The sequence below is a fragment of the Bombina bombina genome, chromosome 12 (assembly GCF_027579735.1).
Source record: "Bombina bombina isolate aBomBom1 chromosome 12, aBomBom1.pri, whole genome shotgun sequence".
NCBI classification, from domain to species: domain Eukaryota; kingdom Metazoa; phylum Chordata; class Amphibia; order Anura; family Bombinatoridae; genus Bombina; species Bombina bombina.
In genome coordinates this window covers 4,385,284-4,413,192 of record NC_069510.1, presented here as the reverse complement: position 1 = coordinate 4,413,192, position 27,909 = coordinate 4,385,284, and the positions used below count along the sequence as shown (strand labels likewise).

The window sequence follows — 27,909 nt, the reverse complement described above, 5'->3', positions numbered from 1 at the left end:
GGTGCCTTCTGTTTAGGTATCTGTCTTGTCCCTCCCGTTCATCTGTGTCCTGTTGCTTTGGTATTATATCCCACAAGTAAGGATGAATCCGTGGACTCGTCGTATCTAGTAGAAGAAAAGGAAATTTATGCTTACCTGATACATTGATTTCTCCTACGATACGACGAGTCCACGGCCCTCCCTGTCATTTTAGACAGATTGTATTTTTGTTTTCAAAACTTCAGTCACCTCTGCACCTTTTAGTTTCTCCTTTTCTTCCTGTACCTTCGGTCGAATGACTGGGGGTGGAGAGAAGGGAGGAGCTATATATACAGCTCTGCTGTGGTGCTCTTTGCCACTTCCTGTTAGCAGGAGGATAATATCCCACAAGTAAGGATGAATCCGTGGACTCGTCGTATCGTAGAAGAAATCAATTTATCAGGTAAGCATAAATTTCCCTTTTTATATAGAGATGCTCAGGGGATATTTTCCTGTCCGCTTTTTACAGTTTCAAGTGATTTAGCATATGAGTATTATGTCCCTTTAAGGAAATGATGTATGTCTGAAAGCTCAGCTGGTATGTGCGACTTCTCCTGTATCCTTTTGTTACACTGTGTAATTAACCCTGAATGCTCCTATATATAATACAAACTTATTTCAGTTATAACCTCATTTTTATTTTTGTGAAGGAATTCTGCTATGTTCTACTTTTTCTAAATCAAGAAAATATTCTTTTCTTTTACAAAGATATGACGAGTCCACGGATTTCATCCTTATTTGTGGGATATTAATATTCTATTTCTTTTGATTTTTTTTTTTTTCAAGCATTTAAAAAAACATAACACACATTCTTAGCTCACGTGCCATGCAAAACAGCCGTCAGACCATACCCCTTCCTCAAAAGCAGAGATTTGTATATAAAGTGTTTAGTTATCTGTAATGAAATGACTTCTATATTTTCATTATTTATTCTGTCCCCTTTTTATGTAATTTAGCTCTGAAAATTATGCAATTTCTAATTCTCAGAACATAAAATGCACCAGCTGATTTCTCATGGCTAACCCTGCTACATATATGTACCTACGTGGGTTTATCAGATCACTTTAAAACAATGCATTTTATACTAACTGTATGACAGTGGCTAGCCTTTTTGTCTGTACACTAAAGCCCAGATTGACTCCAAATGAGACAAATGTGCTGTGTGTGTCACTAGAGACAGACGTAAGATGTGCATGATTCTGAATAATGACAGTTTTAGGTTGACTAGACCGTCCCTTTAATTGTGTAGTTATTATACCAGTAGGCTAGACAAAATTAAAGATGGCTTTGTCTGATAATAATACTCCCTGTTTAGCTTCTAGATAAAGATGATTGTGTTTGTCTGATAATAATACTCCCTGTTTAGCTTCTGGATAAAGATGATTGTGTTTGTCTGATAATAATACTCCCTGTTTAGCTTCTAGATAAAGATGATTGTGTTTGTCTGATAATAATACTTACTGTTTAGCTTCTAGATAAAGATGATTGTGTTTGTCTGATAATAATACTCCCTGTTTAGCTTCTAGATAAAGATGATTGTGTTTGTCTGATGATAATAATACTCCCTGTTTAGCTTCTAGATAAAGATGATTGTGTTTGTCTGATAATAATACTTACTGTTTAGCTTCTAGATAAAGATGATTGTGTTTGTCTGATAATAATACTTACTGTTTAGCTTCTAGATAAAGATGATTGTGTTTGTCTGATAATAATACTCCCTGTTTAGCTTCTGGATAAAGCAGCATAAGGATGACTGTGTTTGTCTCATTTCAGCAAACTTGAAGGAATTGAGCACATGCAGAATCTGCAAAAACTAAACCTGTGTGGGAATGAAATTGAGCAAATCCCTCTGTGGCTTGGGAAGAAGATTAGGGCTCTCAGCGTGCTGAATCTGAAGCAGAACAAGATCTTCTCTGTAAGTCCTGTATGTGCCATGAGTACCAGATTCTAGGTCATTTCTCTAGATAGCCAGAATGCCTTGACTCTGGGTCATTTCTCTAGATAGCCAGAATGCCTTGACTCTGGGTCATTTCTCTAGATAGCCAGAATGCTGCAACTCTGGGTCATTTCTCTAGATAGCCAGAATGCTGCGACTCTGGGTCATTTCTCTAGATAGCCAGAATGCTGCGACTCTGGGTCATTTCTCTAGATAGCCAGAATGTTTTGACCCTGGGTCATTTCTCTAGATAGCCAGAATGTGGTGACTCTGGGTCATTTCTCTAGATAGCCAGAATGCTGCGACTCTGGGTCATTTCTCTAGATAGCCATAATGTGGTGACTCTGGGTCATTTCTCTAGATAACCAGAATGCTGTGACTCTGGGTCATTTCTCTAGATAGCCAGAATGTTGTGACTCTGGGTCATTTCTCTAGATAGCCAGAATGTCGTGACTCTGGGTCATTTCTCTAGATAGCCATAATGTGGTGACTCTGGGTCATTTCTCTAGATAACCAGAATGCTGTGACTCTGGGTCATTTCTCTAGATAGCCAGAATGCTGCGACTCTGGGTCATTTCTCTAGATAGCCAGAATGTTTTGACCCTGGGTCATTTCTCTAGATAGCCAGAATGTGGTGACTCTGGGTCATTTCTCTAGATAGCCAGAATGCTGCGACTCTGGGTCATTTCTCTAGATAGCCATAATGTGGTGACTCTGGGTCATTTCTCTAGATAACCAGAATGCTGTGACTCTGGGTCATTTCTCTAGATAGCCAGAATGTTGTGACTCTGGGTCATTTCTCTAGATAGCCAGAATGTTGTGACTCTGGGTCATTTCTCTAGATAGAATGCTGTGACTCTGGGTCATTTCTCTAGATAGACAGAATGCTGCGACTCTGGGTCATTTCTCTAGATAGAATGCTGTGACTCTGGGTCATTTCTCTAGATAGAATGCTGCGACTCTGGGTCATTTCTCTAGATAGAATGCTGTGACTCTGGGTCATTTCTCTAGATAGCCAGAATGCTGCGACTCTGGGTCATTTCTCTAGATAGAATGCTGTGACTCTGGGTCATTTCTCTAGATAGAATGCTGTGACTCTGGGTCATTTCTCTAGATAGAATGCTGTGACTCTGGGTCATTTCTCTAGATAGAATGCTGCAACTCTGGGTCATTTCTCTAGATAGAATGCTGTGACTCTGGGTCATTTCTCTAGATAGAATGCTGTGACTCTGGGTCATTTCTCTAGATAGCCAGAATGCTGCGACTCTGGGTCATTTCTCTAGATAGACAGAATGCTGTGACTCTGGGTCATTTCTCTAGATAGAATGCTGTGACTCTGGGTCATTTCTCTAGATAGAATGCTGTGACTCTGGGTCATTTCTCTAGATAGAATGCTGCGACTCTGGGTCATTTCTCTAGATAGACAGAATGCTGTGACTCTGGGTCATTTCTCTAGATAGACAGAATGCTGTGACTCTGGGTCATTTCTCTAGATAGACAGAATGCTGTGACTCTGGGTCATTTCTCTAGATAGACAGAATGCTGTGACTCTGGGTCATTTCTCTAGATAGACAGAATGCTGTGACTCTGGGTCATTTCTCTAGATAGAATGCTGTGACTCTGGGTCATTTCTCTAGATAGACAGAATGCTGTGACCCCTTGGTCATTTCTCTAGATAGACAGAATGCTGTGACCCCTTGGTCATTTCTCTAGAGATAGAATGCTGTGACTATGGGTCATTTCTCTAGATAGACAGAATGCTGTGACTCTGGGTCATTTCTCTAGATAGCCAGAATGCTGTGACTCTGGGTCATTTCTCTAGATAGTTAGAATGCTGTGACTCTGGGTCATTTCTCTAGATAGACAGAATGCTGTGACTCTGGGTCATTTCTCTAGATAGCCAGAATGCTGTGACTCTGGGTCATTTCTCTAGATAGAATGCTGCGACTCTGGGTCATTTCTCTAGATAGACAGAATGCTGTGACTCTGGGTCATTTCTCTAGATAGATAGAATGCTGTGACTCTGGGTCATTTCTCTAGATAGACAGAATGCTGTGACCCCTTGGTCATTTCTCTAGATAGACAGAATGCTGTGACCCCTTGGTCATTTCTCTAGAGATAGAATGCTGTGACTATGGGTCATTTCTCTAGATAGACAGAATGCTGTGACTCTGGGTCATTTCTCTAGATAGACAGAATGCTGTGACTCTGGGTCATTTCTCTAGATAGACAGAATGCTGTGACTCTGGGTCATTTCTCTAGATAGACAGAATGCTGTGACTCTGGGTCATTTCTCTAGATAGAATGCTGTGACTCTGGGTCATTTCTCTAGATAGAATGCTGCGACTCTGGGTCATTTCTCTAGATAGACAGAATGCTGTGACTCTGGGTCATTTCTCTAGATAGACAGAATGCTGTGACTCTGGGTCATTTATCTAGATAGAATGCTGTGACTCTGGGTCATTTCTCTAGATAGAATGCTGTGACTCTGGGTCATTTCTCTAGATAGACAGAATGCTGTGACTCTGGGTCATTTCTCTAGATAGACAGAATGCTGTGACTCTGGGTCATTTCTCTAGATAGACAGAATGCTGTGACTCTGGGTCATTTCTCTAGATAGAATGCTGCGACTCTGGGTCATTTCTCTAGATAGAATGCTGTGACTCTGGGTCATTTCTCTAGATAGAATGCTGTGACTCTGGGTCATTTCTCTAGATAGAATGCTGCGACTCTGGGTCATTTCTCTAGATAGACAGAATGCTGTGACTCTGGGTCATTTCTCTAGATAGACAGAATGCTGCGACTCTGGGTCATTTCTCTAGATAGAATGCTGTGACTCTGGGTCATTTCTCTAGATAGAATGCTGTGACTCTGGGTCATTTCTCTAGATAGACAGAATGCTGTGACTCTGGGTCATTTCTCTAGATAGACAGAATGCTGTGACTCTGGGTCATTTCTCTAGATAGACAGAATGCTGTGACTCTGGGTCATTTCTCTAGATAACCAGAATGCTGTGACTCTGGGTCATTTCTCTAGATAGAATGCTGTGACTCTGGGTCATTTCTCTAGATAGACAGAATGCTGTGACTCTGGGTCATTTCTCTAGATAGAATGCTGTGACTCTGGGTCATTTCTCTAGATAGACAGAATGCTGTGACTCTGGGTCATTTCTCTAGATAGACAGAATGCTGTGACTCTGGGTCATTTCTCTAGATAGACAGAATGCTGTGACTCTGGGTCATTTCTCTAGATAGACAGAATGCTGTGACTCTGGGTCATTTCTCTAGATAGACAGAATGCTGTGACTCTGGGTCATTTCTCTAGATAGAATGCTGTGACTCTGGGTCATTTCTCTAGATAGAATGCTGTGACTCTGGGTCATTTCTCTAGATAGACAGAATGCTGTGACTCTGGGTCATTTCTCTAGATAGACAGAATGTTGTGACTCTGGGTCATTTCTCTAGACAGAATGCTGTGACTCTGGGTCATTTCTCTAGATAGAATGCTGTGACTCTGGGTCATTTCTCTAGATAGAATGCTGTGACTCTGGGTCATTTCTCTAGATAGAATGCTGTGACTCTGGGTCATTTCTCTAGATAGAATGCTGTGACTCTGGGTCATTTCTCTAGATAGAATGCTGTGACTCTGGGTCATTTCTCTAGATAGAATGCTGTGACTCTGGGTCATTTCTCTAGATAGAATGCTGTGACTCTGGGTCATTTCTCTAGATAGCCAGAATGCTGCGACTCTGGGTCATTTCTCTAGATAGACAGAATGCTGTGACTCTGGGTCATTTCTCTAGATAGACAGAATGCTGTGACTCTGGGTCATTTCTCTAGATAGACAGAATGCTGCGACTCTGGGTCATTTCTCTAGATAGACAGAATGCTGCGACTCTGGGTCATTTCTCTAGATAGACAGAATGCTGTGACCCCTTGGTCATTTCTCTAGATAGACAGAATGCTGTGACTCTGGGTCATTTCTCTAGATAGAATGCTGTGACTCTGGGTCATTTCTCTAGATAGACAGAATGCTGTGACTCTGGGTCATTTCTCTAGATAGAATGCTGTGACTCTGGGTCATTTCTCTAGATAGACAGAATGCTGTGACTCTGGGTCATTTCTCTAGATAGAATGCTGTGACTCTGGGTCATTTCTCTAGATAGAATGCTGTGACTCTGGGTCATTTCTCTAGATAGACAGAATGCTGTGACTCTGGGTCATTTCTCTAGATAGACAGAATGCTGTGACCCCTTGGTCATTTCTCTAGATAGACAGAATGCTGTGACTCTGGGTCATTTCTCTAGATAACCAGAATGCTGTGACTCTAGGTTAATATATTAATGTGTCTGTTTGTCTATTGGCTAATATATTAGTGCTACTGTTTGTCTATAGGCTAATATATTAGTGCTACTGTTTGTCTATAGGCTAATATATTAGTGCTACTGTTTGTCTATAGGCTAATATATTAGTGCTACTGTTTGTCTATAGGCTAATATATTAATGCTTCTGTTTGTCTATAGGCTAATATATTAGTGCTACTGTTTGTCTATAGGCTAATATATTAGTGCTACTGTTTGTCTATAGGCTAATATATTAGTGCTACTGTTTGTCTATAGGCTAATATATTAGTGCTACTGTTTGTCTATAGGCTAATATATTAGTGCTACTGTTTGTCTATAGGCTAATATATTAGTGCTACTGTTTGTCTATAGGCTAATATATTAGTGCTACTGTTTGTCTATAGGCTAATATATTAGTGCTACTGTTTGTCTATAGGCTAATATATTAGTGCTACTGTTTGTCTATAGGCTAATATATTAGTGCTACTGTTTGTCTATAGGCTAATATATTAGTGCTACTGTTTGTCTATAGGCTAATATATTAGTGCTACTGTTTGTCTATAGGCTAATATATTAATGTGTCTGTCTATAGGCTAATATATTAGTGCTACTGTTTGTCTATAGGCTAATATATTAATGTGTCTGTCTATAGGCTAATATATTAGTGCTACTGTTTGTCTATAGGCTAATATATTAGTGCTACTGTTTGTCTATAGGCTAATATATTAGTGCTACTGTTTGTCTATAGGCTAATATATTAGTGCTACTGTTTGTCTATAGGCTAATATATTAGTGCTACTGTTTGTCTATAGGCTAATATATTAGTGCATCTGTTTGTCTATAGGCTAATATATTAATGCTACTGTTTGTCTATAGGCTAATATATTAATGCTACTGTTTGTCTATAGGCTAATATATTAGTGCTACTGTTTGTCTATAGGCTAATATATTAGTGCTACTGTTTGTCTATAGGCTAATATATTAGTGCTACTGTTTGTCTATAGGCTAATATATTAATGCTTCTGTTTGTCTATAGGCTAATATATTAGTGCTACTGTTTGTCTATAGGCTAATATATTAATGCTACTGTTTGTCTATAGGCTAATATATTAGTGCTACTGTTTGTCTATTGGCTAATATATTAGTGCTACTGTCTGTCTATAGGCTAATATATTAGTGCTACTTTTTGTCTATAGGCTAATATATTAATGCTACTGTTTGTCTATAGGCTAATATATTAGTGCTACTGTTTGTCTATAGGCTAATATATTAGTGCTACTGTTTGTCTATAGGCTAATATATTAGTGCATCTGTTTGTCTATAGGCTAATATATTAGTGCATCTGTTTGTCTATAGGCTAATATATTAGTGCTACTGTTTGTCTATAGGCTAATATATTAGTGCTACTGTTTGTCTATAGGCTAATATATTAGTGCTACTGTTTGTCTATAGGCTAATATATTAGTGCTACTGTTTGTCTATAGGCTAATATATTAGTGCTACTGTTTGTCTATAGGCTAATATATTAGTGCTACTGTTTGTCTATAGGCTAATATATTAGTGCTACTGTTTGTCTATAGGCTAATATAATTAGTGCTACTGTTTGTCTATAGGCTAATATATTAGTGCTACTGTTTGTCTATAGGCTAATATATTAGTGCTACTGTTTGTCTATAGGCCTAATATATTAGTGCTACTGTTTGTCTATAGGCTAATATATTAGTGCTACTGTTTGTCTATAGGCTAATATATTAGTGCTACTGTTTGTCTATAGGCTAATATATTAATGCTACTGTTTGTCTATAGGCTAATATATTAGTGCTACTGTTTGTCTATAGGCTAATATATTAGTGCTACTGTTTGTCTATAGGCTAATATATTAGTGCTACTGTTTGTCTATAGGCTAATATATTAATGCTACTGTTTGTCTATAGGCTAATATATTAATGTGTCTGTTTGTCTATAGGCTAATATATTAGTGCTACTGTTTGTCTATAGGCTAATATATTAGTGCTACTGTTTGTCTATAGGCTAATATATTAGTGCTACTGTTTGTCTATAGGCTAATATATTAGTGCTACTGTTTGTCTATAGGCTAATATATTAGTGCTACTGTTTGTCTATAGGCTAATATATTAGTGCTACTGTTTGTCTATAGGCTAATATATTAGTGCTACTGTTTGTCTATAGGCTAATATATTAGTGCTACTGTTTGTCTATAGGCTAATATATTAGTGCTACTGTTTGTCTATAGGCTAATATATTAGTGCATCTGTTTGTCTATAGGCTAATATATTAGTGCTACTGTTTGTCTATAGGCTAATATATTAGTGCTACTGTTTGTCTATAGGCTAATATATTAGTGCTACTGTTTGTCTATAGGCTAATATATTAGTGCTTCTGTCTGTCTATAGGCTAATATATTAATGCTTCTGTCTGTCTATAGGCTAATATATTAGTGCTACTGTTTGTCTATAGGCTAATATATTAGTGCTACTGTTTGTCTATAGGCTAATATATTAATGCTTCTGTCTGTCTATAGGCTAATATATTAGTGCTACTGTTTGTCTATAGGCTAATATATTAGTGCTACTGTTTGTCTATAGGCTAATATATTAGTGCTACTGTTTGTCTATAGGCTAATATATTAATGCTACTGTTTGTCTATAGGCTAATATATTAGTGCTACTGTCTGTCTATAGGCTAATATATTAGTGCTACTGTTTGTCTATAGGCTAATATATTAGTGCTTCTGTTTGTCTATAGGCTAATATATTAGTGCTACTGTTTGTCAGTAGCACTAATATATTAGTGCTACTGTTTGTCTATAGGCTAATATATTAGTGCTACTGTTTGTCTATAGGCTAATATATTAGTGCTACTGTTTGTCTATAGGCTAATATATTAGTGCTACTGTTTGTCTATAGGCTAATATATTAGTGCTACTGTTTGTCTATAGGCTAATATATTAGTGCTACTGTTTGTCTATAGGCTAATATATTAATGTGTTTGTCTATAGGCTAATATATTAGTGCTACTGTTTGTCTATAGGCTAATATATTAGTGCTACTGTTTGTCTATAGGCTAATATATTAGTGCTACTGTTTGTCTATAGGCTAATATATTAATGTGTCTGTTTGTCTATAGGCTAATATATTAGTGCTACTGTTTGTCTATAGGCTAATATATTAGTGCTACTGTTTGTCTATAGGCTAATATATTAGTGCTACTGTTGTCTATAGGCTAATATATTAGTGCTACTGTTTGTCTATAGGCTAATATATTAGTGCTACTGTCTGTCTATAGGCTAATATATTAGTGCTACTGTTTGTCTATAGGCTAATATATTAGTGCTACTGTTTGTCTATATGCTAATATATTAGTGCTACTGTTTGTCTATAGGCTAATATATTAGTGCTACTGTCTGTCTATAGGCTAATATATTAGTGCTACTGTTTGTCTATAGGCTAATATATTAGTGCTACTGTTTGTCTATAGGCTAATATATTAGTGCTACTGTTTGTCTATAGGCTAATATATTAGTGTACTGTTTGTCTATAGGCTAATATATTAGTGCTACTGTTTGTCTATAGGCTAATATATTAGTGCTACTGTTTGTCTATAGGCTAATATATTAGTGCTACTGTTTGTCTATAGGCTAATATATTAGTGCTACTGTTTGTCTATAGGCTAATATATTAGTGCTTACTGTTTGTCTATAGGCTAATATATTAGTGCTACTGTTTGTCTATAGGCTATTATATTAGTGCTACTGTCTTGTCTAATAGGCTAATATATTAGTGCTACTGTTTGTCTATAGGCTAATATATTAGTGCTACTGTTTGTCTATAGGCTAATATATTAGTGCTACTGTTTGTCTATAGGCTAATATATTAGTGCTACTGTTTGTCTATAGGCTAATATATTAGTGCTACTGTTTGTCTATAGGCTAATATATTAGTGCTACTGTTTGTCTATAGGCTAATATATTAATGCTACTGTTTGTCTATAGGCTACTATATTAGTGCTACTGTTGTGTCTATAGGCTAATATATTAGTGCTACTGTTTGTCTATAGGCTAATATAATTAGTGCTACTGTTTTGTCTATAGGCTAATATATTAGTGCTACTGTTTGTCTATAGGCTAATATATTAATGCTACTGTTTGTCTATAGGCTAATATATTAGTGCTACTGTTTGTCCTATAGGCTAATATATTAGTGCTACTGTTTGTCTATAGGCTAATATATTAGTGCTACTGTCTTGTCTATAGGCTAATATATTAGTGCTACTGGTTTGTCTATAGGCTTATATATTAATGCTACTGTTTGTCTATAGGCTAATATATTAATGCTACTGTTTGTCTATAGGCTAATATATATAGTGCTACTGTTTGTCTATAGGACTAATATATTAGTGCTACTGTTTGTTCTATAGGCTAATATATTAGTGCTACTGTTTGGTCTATTAGGCTAATATATTAGTGCTATGTTTCGTCTATAGGCTACTATATTAGTGCTACTGTTTGTCCTTTAGGCTAATATATTAGTGCTAATGTATGTCTATAGGCTATATATTAGTGATACTGTTCTCGTCTATCAGGCTGATATAGTGCTAACTGTTGTTATTGGCTAATTATTCATGCTACTGTTTGTCTATAGACTAATATATTAGCTCGCTATGTTTGTCTATAGGCTATATATTAGTGCTACTGTTTGTTATAGGCTAATATATTAGTGCTACTGTTTGTCTATACGGCTACATATATTCAGTGCTTACTGTTTGTCTATAGGCCTAATATACTTAGTGCTACTGTTTGTCTATAGGCTAATATATTAGTGTACTGTTAGTCTATAGGCTCAATATATTAGTGCTTACTGTTTGTCATATAGGCTAATATATTAGTGCATACTGTTTGTCCTATAGGCTAATATATTAGTGCTACTGTTTGTCTATAGGCTAATATAATTAGTGCTACTGTTTGTCTATAGGCTAATATATTAGTGCTACTGTTTGTCTATAGGCTAATATATTACGCTGCTACTGTTTGTCTATAGGCTAATATATTAGTGCTACTGTTTGTCTATAGGCTAATATATTAATGCTACTGTTTGTCTATAGGCTAATATATTAGTGCTACTGTTTGTCTATAGGCTAATATATTAGTGCTACTGTTTGTCTATAGGCTAATATATTAGTGCTACTGTTTGTCTATAGGCTAATATATTAGTGCTACTGTTTGTCTATAGGCTAATATATTAGTGCTACTGTTTGTCTATAGGCTAATATATTATTGCTACTGTTTGTCTATAGGCTAATATATTAGTGCTACTGTTTGTCTATAGGCTAATATATTAGTGCTACTGTTTGTCTATAGGCTAATATATTAGTGCTACTGTTTGTCTATAGGCTAATATATTAGTGCTACTGTTTGTCTATAGGCTAATATATTAGTGCTACTGTTTGTCTATAGGCTAATATATTAGTGCTACTGTTTGTCTATAGGCTAATATATTAGTGCTACTGTTTGTCTATAGGCTAATATATTAGTGCTACTGTCTGTCTATAGGCTAATATATTAGTGCTACTGTTTGTCTATAGGCTAATATATTAGTGCTACTGTTTGTCTATAGGCTAATATATTAGTGCTACTGTTTGTCTATAGGCTAATATATTAGTGCTACTGTGTGTCTATAGGCTAATATATTAGTGCTACTGTTTGTCTATAGGCTAATATATTAGTGCTACTGTTTGTCTATAGGCTAATATATTAGTGCTACTGTTTGTCTATAGGCTAATATATTAGTGCTACTGTTTGTCTATAGGCTAATATATTAGTGCTACTGTTTGTCTATAGGCTAATATATTAGTGCTACTGTTTGTCTATAGGCTAATATATTAGTGCTACTGTTTGTCTATAGGCTAATATATTAGTGCTACTGTTTGTCTATAGGCTAATATATTAGTGCTACTGTTTGTCTATAGGCTAATATATTAGTGCTACTGTTTGTCTATAGGCTAATATATTAGTGCTACTGTCTGTCTATAGGCTAATATATTAGTGCTATCTGTTTGTCTCTAGGCTAATATATTAGTGCTACCTGTTTGTCTATAGGCTAATATATTAGTGCTACTGTTTGTCTATAGGCTAATATATTAGTGCTACTGTTTGTTATAGGCTAATATATTAGTGCTACTGTTTGTCTATAGGCTAATATATTAATGCTACTGTTTGTCTATAGGCTAATATATTAGTGCTACTGTTTGTCTATAGGCTAATATATTAGTGCTTTACTGTTTGTCTATAGGTCTAATATATTAGTGCTACTGTTTGTCTATAGGTAATATATTAATGCCTCTGTTTGTCTATAGGCTAATATATTAGTGCTATGTTTGTCTATAGGCTAATATATTAGTGCTACTGTTTGTCTATAGGCTAATATATTAGTGCTACTGTTTGTCTATAGGCTAATATATTAGTGTACTGTTTGTCTATAGGCTAATATATTAGTGCTACTGTTTGTCTATAGGCTAATATATTAGTGCTATGTCTTTGTCTATAGGCTCATATATTAGTGCTACTGTTTGTCCTATAGGCTAATATATTAGTGCTACTGTTTGTCTATAGGCTAATATATTATTGCTACTGTCTGTCTATAGGCTAATATCTAGTGCTACTGTTTGCTCTATAGGCTAATATATTAGTGCTACTGTTTGTCTATAGGCTAATACTATTAGTGCTACTGTTTGTCTATAGGCTACTATATTAATGCTACTGTTTGTCTATAGGCTAATATATAGTGCTACTGTTTGTCTATAGGCTACTATATTAGTGCTACTGTTTGTCTATAGGCTAATATATTAGTGCTATGTTTGTCTATAGGCTAATAATATTAGTGCTCTGTTTGTCTATTGGCTAACTATACTTAGTGCCTACTGTTTGTCTATAGGCTAATATATTGTGCTACTGTTTGTCTATAGGCTAATATACTTAGTGTCCTGTTTGTCTATAGGCTAATCTATTAGTGCTACTGTTTGTCTATAGGCTAATATATTAGTGCTACTGTTTGTCTATAGGCTAATATATTAGTGCTACCTGTTTGTCTATAGGCCTAATATACTTAGTGCTCCTGTTTGGTCTATAGGCTAATATATTAGTGCTACTGTATGTCTATAGGCTAATATATTCGTGCTACTGTTCTGTCTATAGGCTAATATATTAATGCTACTGTTTGTCTATAGGCTAATATATTAGTGCTATGTTTGTCTATAGGCTAATATATTAGTGCTACTGTTTGTCTATAGGCTAATATATTAGTGCTACTGTTTGTCTATAGGCTAATATATTAGTGCTACTGTTTGTCTATAGGCTAATATATTACATGCTACTGTTTGTCTATAGGCTAATATATTAGTGCTACTGTTTGTCTCATAGGTCAATATATTAGTGCTACTGTTTGTCTATAGGCTAACTATACTTAGTGATATGTTTGTCTATAGGCTAATATATTAGTGCTACTGTTTGTCTATAGGCTAACTATATTAGTGCTACTGTTTGTCTATAGGCTAATATATTAGTGCTACTGTTTTGTCTATAGGCTAATATATTCGTGTACTGTTTGTCTATAGGCTAACTATATTAGTGCTACTGTTTGTCTATAGGCTAATTTATTAGTGCTACTGTTTGTCTATAGGCCTAATATATTAGTGCTACTGTTTGTCTATAGGCTAATATATTAGTGCTACTGTTTGTTATAGGCTAATATCTTAGTGCTACTGTTTGTCTATAGGCTAATATATTAGTGCTACTGTTTGTCTATAGGCTAATATATTAGTGCTACTGTTTGTCTAATAGGCTAATATATTAGTGCTACTGTTTGTCTATAGGCTAATATATTAGTGCTACTGTTTGTCTATAGGCTAATATATTAGTGCTACTGTTTGTCTATAGGCTAATATATTAGTGCTACTGTTCTGTCTATAGGCTAATATATTAGTGCTACTGTTTCGTCTATAGGCTAATATATTAGTGCTACTGTTTGTCTATAGGCTAATATATTAGTGCTACTGTATGTCTATAGGCTAATATATTAGTGCTACTGTTTGTCTATAGGCTAATATATAGTGTATTTTGTCTATAGGCTAATATATTAGTGCTACTGGTTTGTTTATAGGCTAATTATATTAGTGTACTGTTTGTTATAGGGCTAATAATTTAGTGCTACGTTTGTCTATTGGCTACTATATTAGTGCTACTGTTTGTCTATAGGGGCACTAATAATTAGATGCTATGTTTGTCTATAGGCTAATATATTAGTGCTACTGTTTGTCTATAGGCTAATATATTAGTGTAATGTTTTGTCTACTTCGGCTAATATCTCTTAGTGCTACTGTTTGTCTCTCGGCTAATACTCATTAGTGCTACTGTTTGTCTATAGGCTACTATATTATGCTACTGCTTTGTCTATAGGCTAATATATTAGTGCTATGATTTGTCTATAGGCTAATATATTAGTGCTACTGTTTGTCTATACGGACTACTATATTAGTGCTACTGTTTGTCTATAGGCTAATTATTAGTGAACTGTTTGTCTATAGGCTAATATATTAGTGCTACTGTTTGTCTATAGGCTAATATATTAGTGCTACTGTTTGTCTATAGGCTAATATATTAGTGCTACTGTTTGTCTATAGGCTAATATATTAATGCTTCTGTTTGTCTATAGGCTAATATATTAATGCTTCTGTTTGTCTATAGGCTAATATATTAATGCTACTGTTTGTCTATAGGCTAATATATTAGTGCTACTGTTTGTCTATAGGCTAATATATTAATGCTACTGTTTGTCTATAGGCTAATATATTAGTGCTACTGTTTGTCTATAGGCTAATATATTAGTGCTTCTGTTTGTCTATAGGCTAATATATTAATGCTTCTGTTTGTCTATAGGCTAATATATTAGTGCATCTGTTTGTCTATAGGCTAATATATTAATGCTACTGTTTGTCTATAGGCTAATATATTAATGCTACTGTTTGTCTATAGGCTAATATATTAGTGCATCTGTTTGTCTATAGGCTAATATATTAATGTGTTTGTCTATAGGCTAATATATTAGTGCTACTGTTTGTCTATAGGCTAATATATTAATGCTACTGTTTGTCTATAGGCTAATATATTAGTGCATCTGTTTGTCTATAGGCTAATATATTAATGCTACTGTTTGTCTATAGGCTAATATATTAGTGCATCTGTTTGTCTATAGGCTAATATATTAATGCTACTGTTTGTCTATAGGCTAATATATTAGTGCTACTGTTTGTCTATAGGCTAATATATTAGTGCTACTGTTTGTCTATAGGCTAATATATTAATGCTACTGTTTGTCTATAGGCTAATATATTAATGCTACTGTTTGTCTATAGGCTAATATATTAATGCTACTGTTTGTCTATAGGCTAATATATTAGTGCATCTGTTTGTCTATAGGCTAATATATTAGTGCTACTGTTTGTCTATAGGCTAATATATTAGTGCTACTGTTTGTCTATAGGCTAATATATTAGTGCTACTGTTTGTCTATAGGCTAATATATTAGTGCTCACTGTTTGTCTACTAGGCTACTATTATTAGTGTATGTTCTGTCTATAGGCTAATATATTAGTGCTACTGTTTGTCTATAGGCTAAATATATTAATGCTATGTCTGTCTATCGGCTAATATGATTAGTGCTACTGTTTGTCTATAGGCTAATATATTAGTTGCTACTGTTTGTCTATAGGCTAATTTATTAATGCTCTCTGTTTGTCTATAGGCTAATATTTAGTGCATCCTGTTTGGTCTATAGGCCTAACTATATTAGTGCTACTGTTTGTCTATAGGCTACTTATATTAGTGCATCTGTTTGTCTATAGGCTAATATATTAATGCTACTGTTTGTCCTATAGGCTAATATATTAGTGCTATCCTGTTTGTCTATAGGCTAATATATTAGTGCTACTGTTGTCTATAGGCTAATATATTAGTGCTACTGTTTGTCTATAGGCTAATATATTAGTGCTACTGTTTGTCTCTAGGCTCATATATTAGTGCTATGTTTGTTATAGGCTAATATATTAGTGCTACTGTTTGTCTATAGGCTACTAATTTAGTGCATCTGTTTGTCCTATAGGCTAATATATTAATATGCTACTGTTTGTCTATAGGCTAATATATTAGTGCTACATGTTTGTCTATAGGCTAATTATATTACTGCTTCTGTTCTGTCTATAGGCTAATACTATTAGTGCTACTCGTTTGTCTATAGGTAATATACTTAGTGCCTACCTGTTTGTCTATAGGCTAATATATCTAATGCTACTGTTCTGTCTATAGCGAAATATATTAGTGCTTCTGTTTGTTCTTAGGCTAATATATTAGTGCTACTGTTTGTCTATAGGCTAATATATTAGTGCTACCTGTTTGTCTATAGGCTAATATATTAGTGCTATGTTTGTCTATAGGCTAATATATTAGTGCCTACTGTTTGTCTATAGGCTAATATATTAGTGCTACTGTTTGTCTATAGGCTAATATATTAATGCTACTGTTTGTCTATAGGCTAATATATTAGTGCATCTGTTTGTCTATAGGCTAATATATTAGTGCTACTGTTTGTCTATAGGCTAATATATTAATGTGTTTGTCTATAGGCTAATATATTAATGCTACTGTTTGTCTATAGGCTAATATATTAGTGTTACTGTTTGTCTATAGGCTAATATATTAGTGCTACTGTTTGTCTATAGGCTAATATATTAATGCATCTGTTTGTCTATAGGCTAATATATTAATGTGTTTGTCTATAGGCTAATATATTAGTGCTACTGTTTGTCTATAGGCTAATATATTAGTGCTACTGTTTGTCTATAGGCTAATATATTAGTGCTACTGTTTGTCTATAGGCTAATATATTAGTGCTACTGTTTGTCTATAGGCTAATATATTAGTGCATCTGTTTGTCTATAGGCTAATATATTAGTGCTACTGTTTGTCTATAGGCTAATATATTAGTGCTACTGTTTGTCTATAGGCTAATATATTAATGTGTCTGTCTATAGGCTAATATATTAGTGCTACTGTTTGTCTATAGGCTAATATATTAATGCTACTGTTTGTCTATAGGCTAATATATTAGTGCTACTGTTTGTCTATAGGCTAATATATTAGTGCTTCTGTTTGTCTATAGGCTAATATATTAGTGCTACTGTTTGTCTATAGGCTAATATATTAGTGCTACTGTTTGTCTATAGGCTAATATATTAGTGCTACTGTTTGTCTATAGGCTAATATATTAGTGCATCTGTTTGTCTATAGGCTAATATATTAATGCTACTGTTTGTCTATAGGCTAATATATTAGTGCTACTGTTTGTCTATAGGCTAATATATTAATGCTTCTGTTTGTCTATAGGCTAATATATTAGTGCTACTGTTTGTCTATAGGCTAATATATTAGTGCATACTGTTTGTCTATAGGCTAATATATTAGTGCTACTGTTTGTCTATAGGCTAATATATTAGTGCATACTGTTTGTCTATAGGCTAATATATTAGTGCTACTGTTTGTCTATAGGCTAATATATTAGTGCTACTGTTTGTCTATAGGCCTAATATTTTACTGCTTCTGTTTGTCTATAGGCCTAATATATTAGTGCTTACTGTTCTGTCTATAGGCTAATATATTAGTGCTACTGTTTGTCTATAGGCCTAATATATTAGATGCTACTGTTTGTCTATAGGCTAATATATTAGTGCATCTGTTTGTCTATAGGCTAATATATTATGCTTCTGATTGTTATACGGCTAATATATTAGTGCTAACTGTTTGTCTATAGGCTAATATATTAGTGCTATGTTTGTATATAGGCTACTTATATTAGTGCATCTGTTTGTCTATAGGCTAAATATATTAGTGCTACTGTTTGCTCTATAGGCTAATGTAAGTATATTAGTTGCTACTGTTTGTCTATAGGCTAATATATTAGTGTACTGTTTGTCTATAGGCTAATATATTAATGCTTACTGTTTGTCTATAGGCTAATACTATTAGTGCTACTGTTTGTCTATAGGCTAATATATTAAATGCTACTGTTTGTCTATAGGCTAATATATTAGTGCTACTGTTTGTCTATAGGCTAATATATTAATGCTACTGTTTGTCTATAGGCTAATATATTAGTGCTACTGTTTGTCTATAGGCTAATATATTAGTGCTACTGTTTGTCTATAGGCTAATATATTAGTGCTACTGTTTGTCTATAGGCTAATATATTAGTGCTACTGTTTGTCTATAGGCTAATATATTAATGCTACTGTTTGTCTATAGGCTAATATATAAGTGCTACTGTTTGTCTATAGGCTAATATATTAGTGCTACTGTTTGTCTATAGGCTAATATATTAGTGCTACTGTTTGTCTATAGGCTAATATATTAGTGCTACTGTTTGTCTATAGGCTAATATATTAGTGCTACTGTCTGTCTATAGGCTAATATATTAGTGCTACTTTTTGTCTATAGGCTAATATATTAATGCTACTGTTTGTCTATAGGCTAATATATTAGTGCTACTGTTTGTCTATAGGCTAATATATTAATGCATCTGTTTGTCTATAGGCTAATATATTAATGCTTCTGTTTGTCTATAGGCTAATATATTAATGCTTCTGTTTGTCTATAGGCTAATATATTAATGCTTCAGTTTGTCTATAGGCTAATATATTAATGTGTTTGTCTATAGGCTAATATATTAGTGCTACTGTTTGTCTATAGGCTAATATATTAGTGCTACTGTTTGTCTATAGGCTAATATATTAGTGCTACTGTTTGTCTATAGGCTAATATATTAGTGCTACTGTCTGTCTATAGGCTAATATATTAGTGCTACTGTTTGTCTATAGGCTAATATATTAATGCTACTGTTTGTCTATAGGCTAATATATTAGTGCTACTGTTTGTCTATAGGCTAATATATTAATGCATCTGTTTGTCTATAGGCTAATATATTAGTGCTACTGTTTGTCTATAGGCTAATATATTAATGCTACTGTTTGTCTATAGGCTAATATATTAATGCTACTGTTTGTCTATAGGCTAACTATATTAGTGCATCTGTTATGTCCTATAGGACTAATAATATTAGCTGCTACTGTTTTGTCTATGGCTCAAATATATTAATGCTACTGTTTGTCTATAGGCTAATATATTAGTGCTACTGTTTGTCTATAGGCTAACTATATTAGTGCTACTGTTTGTCTATAGGCTAATATATAGTGCTACTGTTTGTCTATAGGACTAATACTATTAGTGCCTACTGTTTGTCTATAGGCTAATATATTAGTGCTACTGTCTGTCTATAGGCTAATATATTAAAGCTTTCTGTTTGTCTATAGGCTAATATATTCCAATGCATACTGTTTGTCTATAGGCTAATATTATTAGTGCTACTGTTTGTCTATAGGCCTAATATATTAGTGCTACTGTTTGTCTTATAGGCTAAAATATTAGTGCTACTGTTTGTCTATAGGCCTCAATCATATTAGTGCTACTGCTTTGTCTATAGGCTCAATATATTAGTGCTACTGTTTGTCTATAGGCCTAATATATTAATGCTTCTGTTTGTCCTATAGGCTAATATGATTAATGCTTACCTGTTTGTCTAGTAGGCTAATATATTAGTGCTACTGTTTGTCTATAGGCTAATATATTAGTGCTACTGTTTGTCTATAGGCTAATATATTAGTGCTACTGTTTGTCTATAGGCTATAATATATTAGTGCTACTGTTTGTCTATAGGCTAATATATTAATGCATCTGTTTGTCTATAGGCTAATATATTAATGTGTTTGTCTATAGGCTAATATATTAATGTGTATTTTTGTCTATAGGCTAATATATTAATGCTACTGTTTGTCTATAGGCTAATTTATTAGTGCATCTGTTTGTCTATAGGCTAATATATTAGTGCTACTGTTTGTCTATAGGCTAATATATTAGTGCATCTGTTTGTCTATAGGCTAATATATTAGTGCTACTGTTTGTCTATAGGCTAATATATTAGTGCTACTGTTTGTCTATAGGCTAATATATTAGTGCTACTGTTTGTCTATAGGCTAATATATTAGTGCTACTGTTTGTCTATAGGCTAATATATTAATGCTACTGTTTGTCTATAGGCTAATATATTAGTGCTACTGTCTTTCTATAGGCTAATATATTAATGTGTCTGTCTATAGGCTAATATATTAGTGCTACTGTTTGTCTATAGGCTAATATATTAGTGCTACTGTTTGTCTATAGGCTAATATATTAATACTACTGTTTGTCTATAGGCTAATATATTAGTGCTACTGTTTGTCTATAGGCTAATATATTAGTGCTACTGTTTGTCTATAGGCTAATATATTAATTGCTACTGGTTTGTCTATAGGCTAATATATTAGTGCTACTGTTTGTCTATAGGCTAATATATTAGTGCTACTGTTTGTCTATAGGCTAATATATTAATGCTACTGTTTGTCTATAGGCTAATATATTAGTGCATCTGTTTGTCTATAGGCTAATATATTAGTGCTACTGTTTGTCTATAGGCTAATATATTAGTGCTTCTGTTTGTCTATAGGCTAATATATTAGTGCATCTGTTTGTCTATAGGCTAATATATTAATGCTACTGTTTGTCTATAGGCTAATATATTAGTGCATCTGTTTGTCTATAGGCTAATATATTAGTGCTACTGTTTGTCTATAGGCTAATATATTAGTGCTACTGTTTGTCTATAGGCTAATATATTAGTGCTACTGTTTGTCTATAGGCTAATATATTAGTGCTACTGTTTGTCTATAGGCTAATATATTAGTGCTACTGTTTGTCTATAGGCTAATATATTAGTGCTGCTGTTTGTCTATAGGCTAATATATTAGTGCTACTGTTTGTCTATAGGCTAATATATTAATGCTACTGTTTGTCTATAGGCTAATATATTAGTGCTACTGTTTGTCTATAGGCTAATATATTAGTGCATCTGTTTGTCTATAGGCTAATATATTAGTGCATCTGTTTGTCTATAGGCTAATTTATTAGTGCTACTGTTTGTCTATAGGCTAATATATTAGTGCTACTGTTTGTCTATAGGCTAATATATTAATGCTTCTGTTTGTCTATAGGCTAATATATTAGTGCATCTGTTTGTCTATAGGCTAATATATTAGTGCTACTGTTTGTCTATAGGCTAATATATTAATGTGTTTGTCTATAGGCTAATATATTAGTGCATCTGTTTGTCTATAGGCTAATATATTAGTGCTACTGTTTGTCTATAGGCTAATTTATTAGTGCTACTGTTTGTCTATAGGCTAATATATTAGTGCTACTTTTTGTCTATAGGCTAATATATTAATGCTTCTGTTTGTCTATAGGCTAATATATTAATGTGTTTGTCTATAGGCTAATATATTAGTGCATCTGTTTGTCTATAGGCTAATATATTAGTGCATCTGTTTGTCTATAGGCTAATATATTAATGCTTCTGTTTGTCTATAGGCTAATATATTAATGTGTTTTTCTATAGGCTAATATATTAGTGCATCTGTTTGTCTATAGGCTAATATATTAGTGCTACTGTTTGTCTATAGGCTAATATATTAATGCTACTGTTTGTCTATAGGCTAATATATTAGTGCTACTGTTTGTCTATAGGCTAATATATTAATGCTACTGTTTGTCTATAGGCTAATATATTAGTGCTACTGTTTGTCTATAGGCTAATATATTAGTGCTACTGTTTGTCTATAGGCTAATATATTAGTGCTACTGTTTGTCTATAGGCTAATATATTAGTGCTACTGTTTGTCTATAGGCTAATATATTAATGCATCTGTTTGTCTATAGGCTAATATATTAGTGCTACTGTTTGTCTATAGGCTAATATATTAGTGCTTCTGTTTGTCTATAGGCTAATATATTAATGTGTCTTTTTGTCTATAGGCTAATATATTAATGTGTCTTTTTGTCTATAGGCTAATATATTAATGCTACTGTTTGTCTATAGGCTAATATATTAGTGCTACTGTTTGTCTATAGGCTAATATATTAGTGCTACTGTTTGTCTATAGGCTAATATATTAATGCTACTGTTTGTCTATAGGCTAATATATTAGTGCTACTGTTTGTCTATAGGCTAATATATTAATGCTACTGTTTGTCTATAGGCTAATATATTAATGTGTTTGTCTATAGCAGAGCTTTCCAAACTTTTAATGTTGGTGACACACTTTTTTAGACCTACATCAGTTCGCGACACAGTAATTCAATTGTACAAGCAAAACTAACTTGTTTTAAGAGATATGGACACGTAAATACATTTAGTTATTATATAATTTATGTACAAGTAACAGTATGTATGTGCAAGAATTTAAAAAAAGTTTAATAACACCAATAACTACTTACTATTTTAATGGGATGTATGAGGTTGATGGGATGAACACGGTTTCTGAATATTTGGTGTAATATTAGATAAAGACACTCACATTTCATCATCAAGCATTTTTAAGCTTCCACTTCCTATCCATATATCAAGAGCAGGAGCAGCAATGCACTACTGGGAGCTAGCTGCAAAAAAATCCCACTGACTTCTGACTTCAGCTCAGCGTTTAAGCTGCCGCCCTCAGAGCTCGGTGAGTCTGATTGTCTACTGCCCACACTGCAAACACACTGCTGTCCCACTCACTGACTACACATGCAGTCACGAGCCATTTAAGGAGACTACACGTGCAGTCAGGAGCCAATGTGCCGCCAAAGCCGCCAATGGCAATAGTTTCAGTCCCCACTGAGCTGCGCCAATAGGTTAAGATGATCTGTGACCCCCTAGGTATCAATCACGTGTCAATCATGTGATATGGGTAGCAGGCAGGCGGAAAGTCAGAAATAAAAAAAATAAATTGTGCTGAAGCAGGGACACACCTACACACTGCTGCCGACACACTAGTGTGTCCCGACACACAGTTTGGAAAGCACTGGTCTATAGGCTAATATATTAGTGCTACTGTTTGTCTATAGGCTAATATATTAGTGCTACTGTTTGTCTATAGGCTAATATATTAGTGCTACTGTTTGTCTATAGGCTAATATATTAGTGCTACTGTTTGTCTATAGGCTAATATATTAATGTGTCTTTTTGTCTATAGGCTAATATATTAATGTGTTTGTCTATAGGCTAATATATTAGTGCTACTGTTTGTCTATAGGCTAATATATTAATGCTACTGTTTGTCTATAGGCTAATATATTAATGCTACTGTTTGTCTATAGGCTAATATATTAGTGCTACTGTCTGTCTATAGGCTAATATATTAGTGCTACTGTTTGTCTATAGGCTAATATATTAATGTGTTTGTCTATAGGCTAATATATTAGTGCTACTGTTTGTCTATAGGCTAATATATTAGTGCTACTGTTTGTCTATAGGCTAATATATTAGTGCTACTGTTTGTCTATAGGCTAATATATTAGTGCTACTGTTTGTCTATAGGCTAATATATTAGTGCTACTGTTTGTCTATAGGCTAATATATTAGTGCATCTGTTTGTCTATAGGCTAATATATTAATGCTACTGTTTGTCTATAGGCTAATATATTAGTGCATCTGTTTGTCTATAGGCTAATATATTAGTGCTACTGTTTGTCTATAGGCTAATATATTAATGCTACTGTTTGTCTATAGGCTAATATATTAGTGCTACTGTTTGTCTATAGGCTAATATATTAATGCTACTGTTTGTCTATAGGCTAATATATTAGTGCTACTGTTTGTCTATAGGCTAATATATTAATGCATCTGTTTGTCTATAGGCTAATATATTAGTGCTACTGTTTGTCTATAGGCTAATATATTAGTGCTACTGTTTGTCTATAGGCTAATATATTAATGCTACTGTTTGTCTATAGGCTAATATATTAGTGCTACTGTTTGTCTATAGGCTAATATATTAATGCATCTGTTTGTCTATAGGCTAATATATTAGTGCTACTGTTTGTCTATAGGCTAATATATTAATGCTACTGTTTGTCTATAGGCTAATATATTAGTGCTACTGTTTGTCTATAGGCTAATATATTAGTGCTACTGTTTGTCTATAGGCTAATATATTAGTGCTACTGTTTGTCTATAGGCTAATATATTAGTGCTACTGTTTGTCTATAGGCTAATATATTAGTGCTACTGTTTGTCTATAGGCTAATATATTAGTGCTACTGTTTGTCTATAGGCTAATATATTAGTGCTACTGTTTGTCTATAGGCTAATATATTAATGCTACTGTTTGTCTATAGGCTAATATATTAATGCTACTGTTTGTCTATAGGCTAATATATTAGTGCTACTGTTTGTCTATAGGCTAATATATTAGTTCTACTGTTTGTCTATAGGCTAATATATTAGTGCTACTGTTTGTCTATAGGCTAATATATTAGTGCTACTGTTTGTCTATAGGCTAATATATTAGTGCTACTGTTTGTCTATAGGCTAATATATTAGTGATACTGTTTGTCTATAGGCTAATATATTAGTGCTACTGTTTGTCTATAGGCTAATATATTAGTGCTACTGTTTGTCTATAGGCTAATATATTAGTGCTACTGTTTGTCTATAGGCTAATATATTAATGCTTCTGTTTGTCTATAGGCTAATATATTAGTGCTTCTGTTTGTCTATAGGCTAATATATTAGTGCTACTGTTTGTCTATAGGCTAATATATTAATGTGTTTGTCTATAGGCTAATATATTAATGCTTCTGTTTGTCTATAGGCTAATATATTAGTGCTACTGTTTGTCTATAGGCTAATATATTAATGCTTCTGTCTGTCTATAGGCTAATATATTAGTGCTACTGTTTGTCTATAGGCTAATATATTAGTGCTACTGTTTGTCTATAGGCTAATATATTAGTGCTACTGTTTGTCTATAGGCTAATATATTAGTGCTACTGTTTGTCTATAGGCTAATATATTAATGCTACTGTTTGTCTATAGGCTAATATATTAGTGCTACTGTTTGTCTATAGGCTAATATATTAGTGCTACTGTTTGTCTATAGGCTAATATATTAATGTGTCTGTCTATAGGCTAATATATTAGTGCATCTGTTTGTCTATAGGCTAATATATTAATGTGTCTGTCTATAGGCTAATATATTAGTGCATCTGTTTGTCTATAGGCTAATATATTAATGTGTCTGTCTATAGGCTAATATATTAGTGCTACTGTTTGTCTATAGGCTAATATATTAGTGCTACTGTTTGTCTATAGGCTAATATATTAATGTGTCTGTCTATAGGCTAATATATTAGTGCTACTGTTTGTCTATAGGCTAATATATTAATGTGTCTGTCTATAGGCTAATATATTAGTGCTAATGTTTGTCTATAGGCTAATATATTAATGCTACTGTTTGTCTATAGGCTAATATATTAGTGCTACTGTTTGTCTATAGGCTAATATATTAATGTGTCTGTCTATAGGCTAATATATTAGTGCATCTGTTTGTCTATAGGCTGATATATTAGTGCTACTGTTTGTCTATAGGCTAATTTATTAGTGCTACTGTTTGTCTATAGGCTAATATATTAGTGCTACTGTTTGTCTATAGGCTAATTTATTAGTGCTACTGTTTGTCTATAGGCTAATTTATTAGTGCTACTGTTTGTCTATAGGCTAATATATTAGTGCATCTGTTTGTCTATAGGCTAATATATTAGTGCTACTGTTTGTCTATAGGCTAATATATTAATGCTTCTGTTTGTCTATAGGCTAATATATTAGTGCTACTGTTTGTCTATAGGCTAATATATTAGTGCTACTGTTTGTCTATAGGCTAATATATTAGTGCTACTGTTTGTCTATAGGCTAATATATTAGTGCTACTGTTTGTCTATAGGCTAATATATTAGTGCTACTGTTTGTCTATAGGCTAATATATTAGTGCTACTGTTTGTCTAAAGGCTAATATATTAATGCTACTGTTTGTCTATAGGCTAATATATCAGTGCTACTGTTTGTCTATAGGCTAATATATTAATGTGTTTGTCTATAGGCTAATATATTAGTGCTACTGTTTGTCTATAGGCTAATATATTAATGTGTTTGTCTATAGGCTAATATATTAGTGCTACTGTTTGTCTATAGGCTAATATATTAATGCTACTGTTTGTCTATAGGCTAATATATTAGTGATTCTGTTTGTCTATAGGCTAATATATTAATGCTACTGTTTGTCTATAGGCTAATATATTAATGTGTTTGTCTATAGGCTAATATATTAATGTGTTTGCCTATAGGCTAATATATTAGTGCTACTGTTTGTCTATAGGCTAATATATTAGTGCTACTGTTTGTCTATAGGCTAATATATTAATGCTTCTGTTTGTCTATAGGCTAATATATTAATGTGTTTGTCTATAGGCTAATATATTAGTGCTACTGTTTGTCTATAGGCTAATATATTAATGCTACTGTTTGTCTATAGGCTAATATATTAGTGCTACTGTTTGTCTATAGGCTAATATATTAGTGCTACTGTTTGTCTATAGGCTAATATATTAGTGCTACTGTTTGTCTATAGGCTAATATATTAGTGCTACTGTTTGTCTATAGGCTAATATATTAGTGCTACTGTTTGTCTATAGGCTAATATATTAATGCTACTGTTTGTCTATAGGCTAATATATTAATGCTACTGTTTGTCTATAGGCTAATATATTAGTGCTACTGTTTGTCTATAGGCTAATATATTAGTGCTACTGTTTGTCTATAGGCTAATATATTAGTGCTACTGTTTGTCTATAGGCTAATATATTAGTGCTACTGTTTGTCTATAGGCTAATATATTAGTGCTACTGTTTGTCTATAGGCTAATATATTAGTGCTACTGTTTGTCTATAGGCTAATATATTAATGTGTCTGTCTATAGGCTAATATATTAGTGCTACTGTTTGTCTATAGGCTAATATATTAATGCTTCTGTTTGTCTATAGGCTAATATATTAGTGCATCTGTTTGTCTATAGGCTAATATATTAGTGCTACTGTTTGTCTATAGGCTAATATATTAGTGCTACTGTTTGTCTATAGGCTAATATATTAGTGCTACTGTTTGTCTATAGGCTAATATATTAGTGCTACTGTTTGTCTATAGGCTAATATATTAGTGCTACTGTTTGTCTATAGGCTAATATATTAGTGCTACTGTTTGTCTATAGGCTAATATATTAGTGCTACTGTTTGTCTATAGGCTAATATATTAATGCATCTGTTTGTCTATAGGCTAATATATTAATGCATCTGTTTGTCTATAGGCTAATATATTAATGTGTCTGTCTATAGGCTAATATATTAATGTGTCTGTCTATAGGCTAATATATTAGTGCTACTGTTTGTCTATAGGCTAATATATTAGTGCTACTGTTTGTCTATAGGCTAATATATTAGTGCTACTGTTTGTCTATAGGCTAATATATTAGTGCTACTGTCTGTCTATAGGCTAATATATTAGTGCTACTGTTTGTCTATAGGCTAATATAT

General features: G+C 33.5%; 1 protein-coding gene across 1 annotated transcript in view; it reads left to right on the top strand.

Moving 5' to 3' along the window:
- Positions 1-27,909, top strand: part of LOC128643009 (centriolin) — an 86,122-nt gene that overhangs the window by 25,513 nt on the left and 32,700 nt on the right. Inside the window, exon 4 of the mRNA XM_053695930.1 lies at positions 1,792-1,933. Within this exon, the coding sequence (XP_053551905.1) occupies positions 1,792-1,933 (142 nt within the window). The remainder of the gene's footprint in view (positions 1-1,791; positions 1,934-27,909) is intronic.